Source organism: Apis cerana, linkage group LG13, assembly GCF_029169275.1.
Source record: "Apis cerana isolate GH-2021 linkage group LG13, AcerK_1.0, whole genome shotgun sequence".
NCBI lineage: Eukaryota > Metazoa > Arthropoda > Insecta > Hymenoptera > Apidae > Apis > Apis cerana.
The window spans coordinates 10,097,955-10,114,398 of record NC_083864.1 but is presented as its reverse complement, the minus strand read 5'-3'; the positions used below and the strand labels follow the sequence as shown (position 1 = coordinate 10,114,398).

The 16,444-nt window shown below is 39.1% G+C and overlaps 1 protein-coding gene and 1 long non-coding RNA gene across 2 annotated transcripts in view; one reads left to right on the top strand and one right to left on the bottom strand.

Annotated features, from left to right (window-relative positions):
• Positions 1–16,444, top strand: part of LOC133667145 (uncharacterized) — a 61,902-nt gene that overhangs the window by 4,575 nt on the left and 40,883 nt on the right. The gene's annotated exons all lie outside the window — the stretch shown is intronic.
• The window catches only part of LOC108003971 (paired mesoderm homeobox protein 2B), a 44,692-nt gene continuing 35,738 nt past the window's right edge, over positions 7,491–16,444 (bottom strand). The window contains exon 6 of the mRNA XM_062083516.1: positions 7,491–11,183. Within this exon, the coding sequence (XP_061939500.1) occupies positions 10,694–11,183 (490 nt within the window). The 3' untranslated portion in view covers positions 7,491–10,693. The remainder of the gene's footprint in view (positions 11,184–16,444) is intronic.

The window sequence follows — 16,444 nt, the reverse complement described above, 5'->3', positions numbered from 1 at the left end:
ATATCGAGGGTGGCGCTTTTCGCGAGCGACCAAGCTTCCCTATGTACACGTGTATTAAGAAATAAAAACAAAAAAGAGAGAGAAGCTGGAGAGAGGGAAGGGGAGGGGGTCGAAGAGGGCAAAGGAAAAACGAGGAGAAAGAAAAAAATTGGGAGGAGGGGAGGGGGAAAGGGGGAAAAACGTATTCGAACGGAAAGAAGAAAAAAAAAAAGGATAAAAATATCCGGTCGAGTCGACTGCATATAGTATTGGTAATCAGGTTACGGCGAGGCAGCATTTTAGCATCGGTGTGTGATTGGCGATTCGCGATGATCAAAGTGTAGAATGTCGGTGACACTGGTGGATGGTTTCGTGGCGGGGGTGAGGGCGGGTAGAAAGGGGTGAGGGAGGTCTCGTTGAAAACCACGTTAGTGCGCGTGTTTTCGCGCGATCCAATCCGCGGCAAATTAACCAACCGAGGAAAACCTTGTTACCTTCGAGCCAGTGGCGCTGGCTTCATCCAGTTCCGTTTCCGCTTCCTCGGGATAAAGGGTGTGCCAGTGCTACCCGTGGCCACGTGCCTAAAAAAAAAAAAAAAAAAGAAAAAATATGGGGGATGAAAACCAGACTGCGCAATGCGATTTTACGGACGAACATTTTGGTTCTTCTTTTTTCTCTCCTTTTTTTTTTTTCTTTCCCTTCAGAATTTTGATTATGATCGTAGATATTTCTCTCTTTTTTTTTTTTTTAGGCGATATATATAACGAGAAAACGATTACTTTTTTGTAATTGGAATAACGCGACTAATAATTGACACTTGAATAATTAAATTGTGAATTTTTAATCGTATTTCTTAACACGTTATTTCGTAGTTTTGTTACGTGGTAGATATTATTGGTTTTATAATTTTCTCTGCACGATAATAAGACGAAAGAGACATAGGTAAAACGAATAAATTGAAATTGCAATCTAGAAAGATGTTCTTCCTGCAAACTGTATAATTTTACTACTTTGCCCCTGTGACAATAAGACGGAAGCAACGGATAAAATGAATAAATTGAAAGTGCAACGTGTATCCACGAATGTTCGCCGTGTCCTCGCGCAAGTTTAGGAACCGAGCGTGTACGAAATACGTCGATTCGATATCCTCCAATAAGAAGGGAAAAGAAAAAGAAGGAGAAGGAGAAGAGGCGGGAAGTGGATTTGAAAATTGAAAATCATTGCGGCCCGTGATCCCCTTAGCTCCGCCAGACAACCACGATAAATTCTGCTACACCCTCTGCTGTGGCTTTACTCTTTATAAGGCGTTATACCGGAGATCCACCGGTTTCTTTGCTCGCCTTCCACGCCCTCGCCTTTTGTCCGGCAGAATCTTCGCCCTTCACCCTCCGTGAAATACGATACACCCTGTCTCGAAATTATACGCGTACCCTCCAACCCCCCTCGATACACTTCGCTTGAATTTTAAGGAATTCGCGAAGAATTTTAACGAAGAAATATCGCGCATGGTGAAATATCGATGTAGCGTAGGTTATATGGTTATTTCTTTTTTAACGTAAAAAGGAAAGTGGAAGGAAAACGCGTTTCTCGAGATGTTATGTCACATGTTACATTATACTACACGTTAGTTGAATTAATTTTGAAACTGGTTTTTCGATCGTAAAGGTGAATCTTGTCGAGCAATTCTATTTCACGAGAATCTGATTAATTCGAATTCGCGTAGCGTAATTGTCAATTCGCGTGAAAATTAGTTAGGGAAATGAAAGGTGCATTTTCTTATGGGGATACGGGAGAGGAGGGGCGCTTGTTTTCTTTTGTCGGGCTTCGAACCCACCATAAAGTACCCTCATTTCCCTGTACAAAGTGATTCGATTACAACGCCCTCCCTCCCGTTACCGTTGTAATGCCGCTTTTATACAAAATCGCAATTTATAATTCAGCAAGAAATTGCCGTTCGATTTTCCGGAAAAACGATTTTCTCGTCGAAAATGGAAACATGGTAAATATGGGAATAATGCTTGCAAGCAATTTTTTATTTAAATGAACATGGAAGCGCCGTAAAACGGTACTTTTCCACTTTTTTTTTTTTTTTTTACATTTTTTAGCGCGTAATTTCGACAAGAATTATTTATTTTTTTCGCCCCTTTTATTTGATTAGGCACACGAACGAACGAACGAACGAATAAACAAACAAACAAACAAACAAACAAACAATTTACACTCTCAACATCTATGCACATTTCCAACTCGCGTTTCTAAATATTTATTAAAAATTCCTCTAACCTAGACTCTGATTTCAAACGTGATTGTAAAACGCACAAACATCTTGCAGAATAATTAAAAAAGAAAAAAACAATTCGAGCAACAAGAGGCAAAATTGAACGAAACAAACCGAATCAAAGCCGCGAATCAACCCTTTCACCATATCAAAATCGTATTACAACACCGCGCTATGTTCTAACTCAACTTACACCCCCAAATCCCGTAAGGGGGAGCATCCCAATCGCGATAACGAGTTGCGGAGGAAGCGTTTCGCGGTGCTCGATTTCTCTCCCTCTCTCTCCCCCGTTTACAACCCCCTCCAACGCCTCAACCTTGTCGCGTCTCTCGATTCGCCGTCGTTTCGACGTCGATTATTCGAGCCACGACGCTCGTATTAATCACAATCACGGAGGAGGAGGGTTCTGGCCTGATTCCCGCGCGGCTGAAATTGATTTTGGGGCAAGAATCGTTTAAGAATCGTCGAGGCCGAGAGATGGATATGCGATCTCGGTAGACAGTGATTAATACGGTCGACGTCGTCTGGCGTCTCCGTATTCCACGGAGTGGAGGAGGAGGAGGACAGGCTCTAGGCTCGTCTGCGTGGGCGGGCGGGACCGCGAAAGAGCGTTTTCAGCTGGCTGCTACGTACGCTCTCGAGAACGTACTCCGCGGTAAAAGGTTTTACGAAATTCATTGTCAGGCAATTTGCATGTCAAAGCCGCTCGAGTGCACGCTCTACGACCCGCCAAGGGTGCAGCGTCTGTCTCTGCTCCTCCTTCCTTCCTGCCCCGCGTTAACTACCTGTTTCCGACTCGGCGGATCGGTGAAATTATGGGGAAAAAAACGAGATCACTTTTGCCCACTATTTTTATAGCTCCGTTATTTATCGATGGAATTATTACGTGGGATGTTAACGTATTCGTGGAACAAATTCTCTTTGGAGAGTCGATAAATAGGAGGAATAAATGTAAAAGTTGGTGTATAAAAATATATCGAGGCTTATTTATTGAGTTATTGGTTTAATTTAAGTTTTCGTTGGATCAACCGCGAGGACGGGATGACACGGCGCGCCACACCGCGGCACGAAGACGAAGCTAACTCTTTCTCGCTTCGTCTAAATGGAAACTTCGATTACTTAAGTTAATAAGTAAGCCTCGATTGGCATTTTTCTACGTAAGCTTTTGCGTTTTTTCTTATTACAAAATGTATCTCGTATGGAAAAATCTGTCTTAATTATTGAGAAGTATTATTTTTTTTTTTTTTTAAAGAATAATCTTTTCAAATCTTTCATCGCGCAAGAATAATATTCTGAATTGAAAATTCGTAGAAAAGGAGAAAAATGAATTTGCAGAAACTGTATACTTATCTTTTCCTCTCATATAAATATCCCGTAATCGAGTATTTTTGTTTCTTGGAATTCTTCAATATTCAAATTTTCGGTAACCAACTTTCACGAAAGTTCTTCATCCCCGAACAACTCAACGTAGAATCGTATTTGACTTTGAGGGAATACGGAGGATTCTAGGAAAATTGTAAAACACAGCTAGTCCAAGCAGATCTCGCCGAGATCTAAATTTAGTCTTAAGAGTAAAGGATCGTTCACACGTTTATCATTTTTTAATATCACGATATTATTATTGTAAAATATCCTCGAAATCAAAATCAAAATCAACATGTTATTCGTGAAAATTTTGTTCCAGTGTTGCTCCATGTTTAACACATTTGAATTATTAAGAAATATAATCTTGAATTATAGATTAATGAGTTTAATAAGTTTCGTCAATCTCTTAAATGTACGTTGCAGTACAATTTTTTTGTTCAATTCGAAGTGAAAGAAACGGGAAAGAATCACCAACAAAACTGATTGTGTAAGGCAGCTTTAAAGTTAGAGGTAGAGGATCAATCGGATTTTTCTTCCTCCACTGTACACAATGATAGGGGTGGTGCAGCAGTGGCTCGTTCAATCCCGGCTAGCTACGTAATGGGTATCGAGAGACATCGTTAAGCGTCGATCTCTTCTCCCAAAGTGACCTGGCGCCTCGTCTCTACTCTCTACTCTCCTTTCTTCCTTCAATTTACACCAAAACTATCTGTTTTTCCCAATTCTCCACGTTTCTCTTTCTTTTTTTTCCCTACAATTCCAACTCCGTCTTTACTACCCTTTATTTACGCACTTTTTCTTATATATATACGATTCAATTTTCGAGAAAAACTTCTCTTTCTCTCCCTCTCTCTCTCTCCGAAATATTTATCCCTAAATCGTGCAAGATTAATTTTCGATCCACCATCCATTTTCTAAACGATTTCACTGCTTCATCCTCAAATATATTCGTTATCCCCCCCCTCGTAACCCTTTTAAACTCTTCCCAGCATCCCCCTCTCCTCTCCCTCCGTTTCCTCTTCAACCCCCGTTCCAACAAGCTCCTTTCCACCGTATCGCGCGCTTCTTTTCATTTTCCCTCCCTTTCCCCCTCCGCTTCCCCCGAGCGGCCCGTTTCTTACAATCAATTCACTCTTTTTCCAGCCTCCTTCCTTTCCTTTCCTTTCCTTTCCTTTCCTCCCCCATTCGTCTCGCGGCGTGTGTGTGTATCTCCCTCGCATACGCGCGTCTTTACACTCCTCCCCCCTCCCCCTCTCCCCCGCTCTATCATCAGTCTTCCACTCCTCTCCCCTCCACTCCCCCTCTGCCAACGTCTCGCCCACCCTACCGCATCCGTATCCGGCACGAGAGAGGGTGGAAGGGGGGAGGAGGGTGGAAGGGAACACGTCGGTTCCACGCATAGATCGCGATGGAGTTCCGGAGAGAGAGAGGGAGGGAGAGGGAGAGAGGGAGAGAGAGAGAGAGGATAGTGAGCGGAGGTTGTGAGGTAGATGGATGGCAAAGAGTGAGAGGGGGAGGGGGAAGATGGGATGGGGGGATAAACCATGATGTCGTTGATTAATACGGTTTACCAGTAAGTGTAACGGAGTGTGCAGAATACGTCTGTGCCTCGCACCCACCACCACCACCCCTCCCACGACCTCTTCCACCACCCCTCGTACAAGCCTTCTTACGGAGGCTCCGTTCCACCACCACGCGCCAGAAGCAGGAGCTCTCTCCAGGCCACCCTCCACCCTCCCTCGTCGGAATCCGTTGAACCAACCCCCTGGCCACGTGCCGATCAATGGCGTCTTGTCTCTGGTTGGTCGAGCCAGGAACAACCCCCTCGCATCGTTTTGTCCCTCTTCCTCTGCCCACCTGCTGCCTTCCATCCTCCTCCTCCTCCTCCTCCCCCGAACAGAGACCCATTTTCATCCCTCTCGCCGATTCCTCTTCTTCCTTCCTCTCCTTCCCCGCCCCCTCCGTGAACGCACTCGCCTTCCCCTCTTTCGGCTTTCCGTTCTGTCGAGCTTCTTCTTCTTCTTCTTCTTCTTCTTCGTCGTCTTCTTTCTGCTCTTTCTCCTCCTCCTCTTCTTCTTCTTCTTGCTCTTCTTCCTCTATCGCATTAGTTCCTCTCGTTTTACCTGAAATAGATTCCCCCGCGGTTTGTCTTTTTCCGTTTCACGCTGGCTACCCTACGCCGTCTTCCTTTGCTTCCCCGCTTTCTCCGTGCGCCCCCTCCTCCCCGTTTACTCTCTCGATGCAGAGGAGAGGAGAGGAGGGAGGAGAGCGAGGGAGAGGGAGTTGATCCCATAAGAGAGGGCGAGGAGCTTTTCTTATGAGGAGCATTGATTGCCAACAACCCCTTACCCGCCTGTGTTTCTCTTGAAACGGTCCAACCTCCTTTATCCTATCACTCTTTCGACCCTGTGCAATTCTCCCTCCCCTGTCCTTTCTCACTGTGTCTCGTGTCATGGCACTTCGTCTCGGTTTTTAGGGACGTGGGTCTTTCTTGTTTTTTGAAAAAGTCGTTTCTTCGAAAGAAGAAATCAACGATTCTACAATCTCTCTATGATGAGAGATTGTTTGATCTCAGGGATATCAGTGGGAGGAGTACAGGTCGTTAGGGAGATCGATTTACTTTAATCGAATTACTTCTTTCTTTACTTTTTTTTCTTTATTATTCAGTGTTTCGAGGGGATGGGTTAGTGAAGAATTATTTACTTGTCAGTTCATCGGAAAATTAGATTAATAATTTAATTCAATTGCTCTTGTATTAATCTTGTAACAATAAATATATAAAATTCGAATATATGTATTTCCAGATAATTGAGAATTAAGGGAACGAATGTTTTAAATTTCACTTCTTCTCGAAGCAGAATTTGAATTTATTCAATTTTCCGTTTTTTTACAGAAATAACTGTTTCATCGTTGCGTTATATTTTGCATTATGCACATAATTTTATTTATTCGACGAAGAAACTCAGTCACGTTGAACGTGTAACCGTTTGCTTACCAAGTTTCAAACTGATTACGAATACATCGGCGGATACATGTTGTCGATCAATCCCTTCCTTTGTACACCGCGTGTAATTCAACGCTCAATTGCTATTAGATGTTAGTACTCCAGTAAATCTCTCTGATAGGTTCACTATAGCCTTTGATCACTCGGTACAGAATTGATTCAGGGATCCCTTAAGTGAACACCTGATCCTTGCCGGCATACCACACCGACTGGATCGTGAAAATTTTAGTTTGCCCGATCGAACAGATTATAAAACTTCTGGGAAATCTTCATCGATCGTCATTTATAAATGGAATTTTCCAGCGAGATACGATTACCTCGTTTCCTCGGGAAAATAAGTATGATGGATGAGTAGTCGAACGTAATTACGGGACAATTATGGTTACGTTGCATCTCCTTCCGTAGATTTTTTGAAATTTTTTATTTTATTTTTATTACAATCGTTTCGATCATAATTTTAACGAAAGAGAAGCAAAGTTACGATTTTTCAAGGGATGCATCGAAATAAAGAAAAACGGAATTTTTCTTACTCCAACTTTCCGATTTTTCCGAATTAACTTCGCAAGAAGAATTAAATAGGTAATGTTATGAATTAAAAATTCGAGGAGGGAGGGAAGATTTAACGGTATTAAAAAGTTTCTTAGTAGTAAAAATTATTTGACAAACTTTCAACAAAATCTTAATTAACGATTATAACGTAGTAATTTTCCTCGTCTCTGTTATATTTAAAATATTAAAAGAAAATTAATTGAAGAAAATTCACGTGAAAAATGATACGAGGAGACAAATTTTTACAGGAGACTTTTCAGGAGATTTTTCTTTTTCTTTTTTTTTTTTTTTCCATTTAATTGCATTAAACACACGTTTTATCACGAGAGAACAAGTTTATTCGAATAATTCACTACCCACATTTCAGGCTACATAATAGTTGCTAGTTTGTAACATATTGTTTATTAGATTATCCTTGATTAGCACTGACAATTCACCGGGATTTAATATACAGGTCTCTACTAGTATCTACGTGTCTTTTTTTTTCTTTTTTTTCTTTTTTTCTTTTTCGTTCGTTATACCACGCTTTCGTAATCCATAAGAACAAATTCGAGCGCGTCGAAAATCGCAACGCAAACGAAACAACGATCGTTAATCAATCACGAGCACGAATCGTAGAGATTGTCGAGATACTATTATTTATAATCACATTTTATATCGCCACTCCTCCTCTCTACGATTGACAACACTCGTGCACAGTACAGTTACTTCTCCTCGCTTCTCTAAAATTATACTGTCACGCTGTTGGAAATTATTATTTTTTTTTTTTTAAGGCATGTATTTTTTTAATCGTCGATTAATACGTGTCTATCTTCTTAAACGGACGCTCGACACCCTTAGTTTTTCTTTTTCTGTTCACTCAAAAATTGTTAAATCGCGTCGAATTAGAACTAGAATTCAATTATTTTCTCCCGAACGAATTATAATATTTAAATATTTAACATACCGTTCCCTCCATTTTTGTATTATCGCACTTTGTCATTCCTTCTATCGCTCGATCCTTCTATCTTTATTCCCCTTTACGAAACGATAATTAGCGAGATTAAAGATTTTATCTTCCATCCTTTGCTAAAAGGATTAGGAAAAACTTTTTGCAAAGTTTTCCTTGAAAAATTAATACCGTGTAACAATGAGCGTCCCCTCTCAGAGGGATGTGAGGGTGACGAGCATCCACGCATTCGAATATCCGATGCGACAGTAATTTGTCACATCTCTCTATTTTTATTTTCCTTTTCTTTCCTTTTCTTTTCTCTTCTTCCATTTTTTTTTTTTTTTTTTTTTTTCCCTCGTCCAGTGATAGAAACATTATTTCAACCGGCGCGTGCTTGTGCCGCGCGAGTAAAGCGGATATCCGTGTTACTCGGATAATACGGATATCCGTATTATTTGAATAATGCGATAGAGTAATCATATAATTCAAGAAAATTGTCATAGACTCGATTTAAGGGTGATAATAGAAATTATCCTATCACGTAATATAAATTATCTCGTGTATCGAACATCGCTATTGGATCGTAGCCTATGAATCGTTTTATCTCTTCTTCTTCTTCTTCTTTTTTTTTTGAGTCATGATAAAAATACTTTGTTCTTTTCTCTTCGTCGAGTTAATTTTGTATATATATATATATATATATTTTCACTTTAACGAGTCGAAATAGTTAGATTCGTTAAAATGAACGAGACGATTTATTTATTTATTTTTTGCAATTAATTAATCGTATCAAGTAGCAAAATTATAAAATCTTTTTAATTATCCTTATCCAACAAATACTTGTCTATAAAATTCCATCCAAATCGGGTATTTTATTTCATCGAAATGGAAATACGGATATCCGTTTTACCCTCGAGCTATATAAATAAATTAAAAATTATCTAAATTCTGGCCGTTGTCCGGATATACGAGCGTTCCTAAAAACATCCAATTTCGCTTGTCGGGCAATTAAGCATTAGAGCGCATCAGGCACGTGTTGGTCCTTGTGATGCTTAACTTTTCGTGAATCCAGAGAAGCGATATTGCAGTTGCTCTAACGTAGATCGATCTCTCGTACACAGTTTACACCTTCATTCGTATTATATAACAATCCACTGCGATCTTTTTTTATTCCGTGAATTATTTACAGATTTCAGAATTCTATTTTCCGATATTCGTTGAATCGATAGACTTTCATGGTTTTTCGTTAAGGCAAATATGCATTCGTGAGGGAAGAGAGGGGGAGGGGGGAAGGGAAGAAAAGGAAGAGAAAAGAAATTTGGAAATTTTAATTGACGTTCAAAATTAACGATTCATTTTTCGATCGATGGCGCGAAAAAAGACTTGGAAAATATTCTTTTTCGATTTGATGAAAGAATGATTCCAGGTTGAAAAAGAATCAACCCGAAACGTGCAAGTTCGATTTTTCATCGTGGACGTAAATTTTAGATTTATTGTGTCATTGGATTTGTATCTTTATATGTATATATTTATTCGATAACGGAACAAGATTCGAGGCTTAAAAAGTTTTAAAAGCTTTTATTGTACTTTCAACGAGCTGTTATTGGCGAATCGTAGTGGAAATAGATTATTTCTCAAAACTGGTTTCATTATTTGATTTTAACTTTTAATTGAACGGTAAGTAGTTTTCGAAAGAAAATGATTCCCTTTCGATTGAAAAAAGGAAAAGAAAAGTTTATTCGTGAAATAAAAGCGGAAAACAAGTTTGAAGAAAAATTCATCATAAAAAAAAAAAAGAACGGTCATGGCGTTTAAGAATTGCAATATTTCTGGCACGGTTAGAAAATATTTTACGATCTTTACCTTCGATAGAGAATAAAATCTCAAAATTAGAAGTTAAGTTAAAACAGAGACACGTACAGGTGAGCAGTTTAAAAGATACGTTGAAAATAACAAATCAAATACGTATATATACACACACACATATATATATACATATATAGTGCATAAACTTTCATATTTAAATTTCATTCAATTGTCAATCTATTAAAAATCTAATTAAAGGGGAGGCACATTTCAATATTGCATTTTCAATTTCACATTCTCTTCATAACAGCCTGCACTACTATCTATTTTTTTTTTTATATGATTTATAATATTCTTTAAATTTTAATCTCTAATTACAAATCCGGAAGAAAGATAAAACTCTTTAAAACTTACCCAGCAAATTGTTCTTCGGTTCAAAAGAAAGAAGGAATTATTCTCAAAATCAATAACGATCTTCAACGAGTTCCCTCAAAGATCCAACCGTTTCCTTAATATTGTCATTCTTAAACAAAATCAAAGGGGAAGCAAGAGGCACAGGGATAAACGCGATCTCGAAACTTGGAAAGAAGCCTGCGAACTCGCCCGACCACCCTCGAGAATCGTACAATAATCCGACCGTAACGTCGCCATCGTCATCATCCCGGAATGACAAAAGGGGGACCGCGAGAACAAGGAAGAAATATGAACCGCCGTCTCGAGAGCATGGCCGGTGTCAAGGGGCGACGATATCGAGCTCGTCGGACGAGGGCCGCACAAGATCCTAGGGATCCTCCTTCGTGCTCGGTTGTATCTGGTGAACCATGCTTGGCAAATGATGATGATGATGTTCCGGCCTCCTGGACAGTCCAAGCAGGGGTGGAAGCAACGGTAGGGGCAAGGGCAACGGCAGACCACCTGGGAAACCGGCCAACCCACCGAGGAGGGCGGAGGCGGTCGAGTGTTCCTGGGCCTTCCTCCTCAGCTCGGCCAGGCTGCTGTTCCTGTGAAGATCCCCGGTCCCAGGCTTGCAACAGCCGCACAGGGAACCCGGCCAACCGGCCGGTGACCAGGACAGCATGTCCTGCAAGCTTCCAGGCCGGTGATCGCTCGATGTCCACAGGGATGGCGTCGTCGAGGTAAGGGACGTTGGCGCGCTGCTGACCACCTTGTTGCCGAACAACGGGGGCGAGAATTGCGCCGCCAAGTGCGGTGAGAAGAAGAGCGACGTGGGCGGCTCCACCGGCCTGAAACCCGCCGCCAAACCTGGTGTGCTGGAATTATTAATTGAACGAATGGATTGATTGATCTGCTTCGTCTTGTTAGTTGTATTGTTACGTTGGAGAGGAGATAGATAGATTGGCTTGATAATTGGTTTTCTTTTTGGAGGAGATTGGAGAGGATGGATACTTGATTTGGGGAATTTTGTTTCAATTAGGAGTGAATGATTATTTTTTTTTTTTTTGTATAGAGACGTATGGATAGTGGCTTTTTTAATCCTAATTGAGCTATGCGATGTGTTTCGGTTACGTTTGTTCAGAATGTATGAAAATGTGAAAAAATTCAAACTATTCAAAGTAAAATATAATTTATACGAATATTCACAGTTTAGTAAATAAAGAAATAAAATTTTGAAGCTATCGATTTGAAAATTTAAACTATCCAAAGTAAAGTATTCGCACAATTTATGTACGAATGTTCACAGTTTAACAAATAAAGAAATAGAAGAAATAAAATATTTCTTTTACAAATTTTGAAATATATTTGTTTGAAAATTCAAAGTATCCAAAATATTCAAAGTAAAATATTCGTACAATTTATATACGAATGTTCACAGTTTGAAATAAAGAAATAAAATTTTGAAGTCTATCGATTTGAAAATTTAAACTATCCAAAGTAAAGTATTCGCACAATTTATATACGAATGTTCACAGTTTGATAAAGAAATAAAATTTTGAAGCTATCGATTTGAAAATTTAAACTATCCAAAGTAAAGTATTCGCACAATTTATGTACGAATGTTCACAGTTTAACAAATAAAGAAATAGAAGAAATAAAATATTTCTTTTACAGATTTTGAAATTTATCGGTTTGAAAATTCAAAGTATCCAAAATATTCAAAGTAAAATATTCGTACAATTTATATACGAATGTTCATAATTTGATAAAGAAATAAAATTTTGAAGCTATCGATTTGAAAATTTAAACTATCCAAAGTAAAGTATTCGCACAATTTATATACGAATGTTCATAATTTGATAAAGAAATAAAATTTTGAAGCTATCGATTTGAAAATTTAAACTATCCAAAATAAAATATTCGCACAATTTATGTACGAATGTTCACAGTTTAACAAATAAAGAAATAGAAGAAATAAAATATTTCTTTTACAGATTTTGAAATTTATCGGTTTGAAAATTCAAAGTATCCAAAATATTCAAAGTAAAATATTCGCACAATTTATGTACGAATGTTCACAGTTTAATAAATAAAGAAATAAAGGAAGTCTATCGGTTTGAAAATTCAAACTATCAAAGCATTCGTACAATTTATGTACGAATGTTCACAGTTTAATAAATAAAGAAATAAAGGAAGTCTATCGGTTTGAAAATTCAAACTATCAAAGCATTCGTACAATTTATATACGAATATTCACAATTTAATAAATAAGAAAATAGTCAAGTTGGGCTTCTACTTTTCGATTCGATCGAATGTAATAAAGAAATAAAATAAGATTTCGAAGTCTACGATGTTGATGGAAGGGGTGCGCGGGAGGGTGGATAAGGAAAGCAGAGGAGGGCTCACGAAAGCGCTAACCCGATTAGCACGCGCGATATTCCGCATCCTCCAACAGCCGGCGGAGGCTGCTTCGAGGCGCTGATGATTATCTCAAATATTAATCGCAAATATTGTTTAATTAATGTAACGAGCCCGAGGTGAAGCTCCGGAGATGGAGCGCAAGAGTGACGGAAACGAACGAGGGCCTTCGGGGTGGAAAGGGAAGGGATGTTTAATTAGACGAACGAAGACGAAACTAAGAGAGTAAACAGAGAGGATAGGATGACGAGTAAACGTGTATAAATAGATGCTGGAATCTGGAAGAAAAAAGAGAAAAAGGAGAGAGAGTTAAGAACGGTTAAAAGGGGTTGGAAGTCACAGGATAAATAATTTTTTAAAGATAAATAACGATGGAAGAATTATAAACGAGAGATAACATATAAATATTTACTATATAGAGATACAAAAAATTATTTGTAAATCAATTTGCAAAATACTCTCATAATTAATTCTGATCAAGTCTCGACCCGAACCTCACCAAGATAAACTTGATCCAAACTCAACTTATTATCCAACTCCGACGAATTTAAAATCAGTGTAAACTTTCCGCTCTTTCAACATCGTCCCAAAAATTCGTACCGGATCGCGAATGGAAGACGAAACACGGGAGATAAACAGAACAATACATTGGGATCCTTGGAAAGGGAATTGGAAGCGAGTGCAGGGGCGGATTTTCGCAAGAGGGCGGCGAAGGAGACGAAAGGCAATGGTGGAAGCGCAGAGAGGAGAGCTCGAACCGCGGTAACCGCGATAATTAGCGGCAATTAGCCGCGTAGCTTGGCGCATTTGCGCCCGCTTGCTTGCACGCACTTCGTTTCTCCAGTTGTGCACGGCCTAATCTCTGTCGTAACACTTGCGTAACACCCATTCTCAGACGTCTGCCGCTCCAAAAGTCTTTGCTTTGAGAGATGATACAACGGTCCCTCGAGGGTGGGAAAAATTAATAATAAATCGATTTCCAGCTTTCGAAACGTTGATTCGCAATTTCTCGAATCGAGTCTAATTTTATCACTGCTAATTTTCCGTTTCGCATGTCTGTATGCCCAGGATATTTATGTATATTGAGATTATTCCATCTCGAAAATTAAATTATTTAGCTGTTCGAAATTCGGATTGAATAAATCATTACAATCCTAGATTAGTTTGATAGGTTCTATTGTTATCGGATAAATAATCGTACCTATCATGAGCTATTAATATAGATGAGATGCATCGTATAGATTCGTATAGATTCAATTTATAACGATATAATACGTCATATTCTTGCGTTACCCTCATTTTTTTTTTATATTTTAATCGATTCTTATTTATCTAAAGATATTTTGTATTAATGAAATTGTGGTTGAGGTGCAAAGATTCGAAATTTTTAACGGGATTTCTTATTATCGATTTCACTTGTCTCGTTTCATCCGATAGAATAATGAAAATTATATGAATGGAATAAAAAGAAATCAGATACATTCTGCGCTGTAACAAATCTCGAAAATAAACTTAAAATCTCCTTTGTAAAGAAGTTTAAACGCACACTAGCACGAGGCAGCGCGAGTTTGCAGAGCCTATAAAATAGTTAAAGTGTTTGTCGAAGCTGGAACGAGTTTTCTTACGCCAGTTCAACGAGATAAAACACACTTTTTAATCGTTTCACGGTCTTAAACAACGCCGATAAGAACGCATTCAACTACCTGGAAGCTACTCTGCTCTCGTTATTCAATAACATTATTCAAATTATTAGGATCACAATTTCCTTCTCTCTTAAAATTTTCAAAATACTGCGACTTTTAATATCATTTGCACGACCAAAAAGACATCACCTCGACAGAGATTGCCATTGGCCATCCGCCAATAGAACGAAAACTACTCAATATAAAAATCTTATTCCTTGCAACCACCAAAAAACCACCACGGAGTTTCAATTCAAACCAGCAGAGAACAACAAGAAACCCAATAAAACATACCATTTACGTGGCCAAACTTTTCATTGTCTTTTTCCAAAAAAAAAATCCGCCCCTATTCCATGCATACATAGAGTCCACCACCACCTTTCCACAACCTGGCGGACCCGCCCCAGGCCGTGCTTCCACGGAGGATCGACTCCTCCTCGGTGAGCACACGGAAAACACGGGGTCCTCCTGGATCTTCTCTCTCCTCGGTTAGGTAAGGCTCCGCGGCAAGGAACGTAGCAAAGCGTACCACCACCCCTCCACCCAGCCGAGAAGCTGGCGAGCCGGTGAATAAATGATGAGGATATATTTACGGCGAGCGGTTTTAAATAAATTACAACTGCGGAGACGGCGAACGAGTATCTTCCTACCGTTTCAACCGCCCCTCCCCGCCGTCCGCGGCTTCCCACCATCTTCACTTCAAGCCCGCCGTGTATTCCGTGTGTTTCGGCTATTGTTCTTAAACCCCACCCCTCGCCCCCACGAAGGGGAGCGTTGTCCGGGATTATAAAGAGCCGCCAAGAGACGGAGAGTCGGATGCTTGCCGTCGTTGAAAAAGAAATCGGCGAATCGTGGATCGTGAGGAAGGGGAGGGAGGGTGGCTTTTAGAACTGAAATGCTTTGCGTGCGTTTTTGGACGGGTTTCATTGGGGATACAGAGGAATTGGTTATGGGTTCTGGTTGTATATATATATAGATACCATAGATATTGGTGAGGTTGTTTCGTTAGAGGATGATGTTAGGTTATTGCGTGTAAGTGGTGGGGGTTAGGTTCCTCGGGTGAATGTTTGATGAGGATGGGGAATATGGAATTTTAAGACTTTGTTTTTTTTTTTTTAGAATTATGTAGCTCTTAGGGTTTTGAGTGGAGAGAGAGAGAGAGAGAGAGGAGAGAGGAGAGGGGAGAGAGTTGTGTACGCGCGAAGTGTTATTCGATTGTTATTATATGGGAATTATCTCGATGCGTATATAGGCGATGGTTATAGAACGAGGCAACGATATTGACTGATATTGAATATCTATGAATATTGATATTAATAACAAACATTTAATATATTAGTAGCATTAATAACAAATATTATTATTATAACCGTGGAATAGCTCACGAAATATGATATTATTTTATTAATACTGTTGCGGTAATGGTTTATCCTTATGACGTTTCAATAACATGATTTTCTCCATATACACGTCTCCGTTGAAATATTAATTTGAATTATTCGAATCATTATTTCGAATGATATTAATTCAAAGGAGTAACGTGTATAATATACGGATTACAAAAAATTTGAAACGATATCGTTTGTTTATTATTTTCTGTTTCTTTTTTCTTTTTTTTTTTTTTTAGAAAAAGGCCAAAAAGAATATTCTCAGCTTGTGGGATTTTCGTTTGCTTCGTTGCTACATGATTCATAAATATAAAGTCTCTTTTGTCAGTGAAAAGGCGAAACATACTTGGAAATCCATTTTCATATTCCGGATGCACGCGATTCCTTTTTCTCCTTTTTCTTTTTTTCTTTTCTTCTTTTTTTTTTTTTAAATATGTCGGGTAAAAAGTTCGTTTAAATTTCAGTTTTCTGCGAGAATTTCTTTGATATTCCTCCCGCTTCTCAACAGAAATGACAATTTTTCTCCATTCCGTGCTGAATTTTGATTTTTTTCTCAAAGAACTTTCGTTTTCTTATTTTCAACGCGAGGGATACTCTTTCGGATCGACGTTAGATCACGGAATATTTTCATAAAATATATTCAAAAAA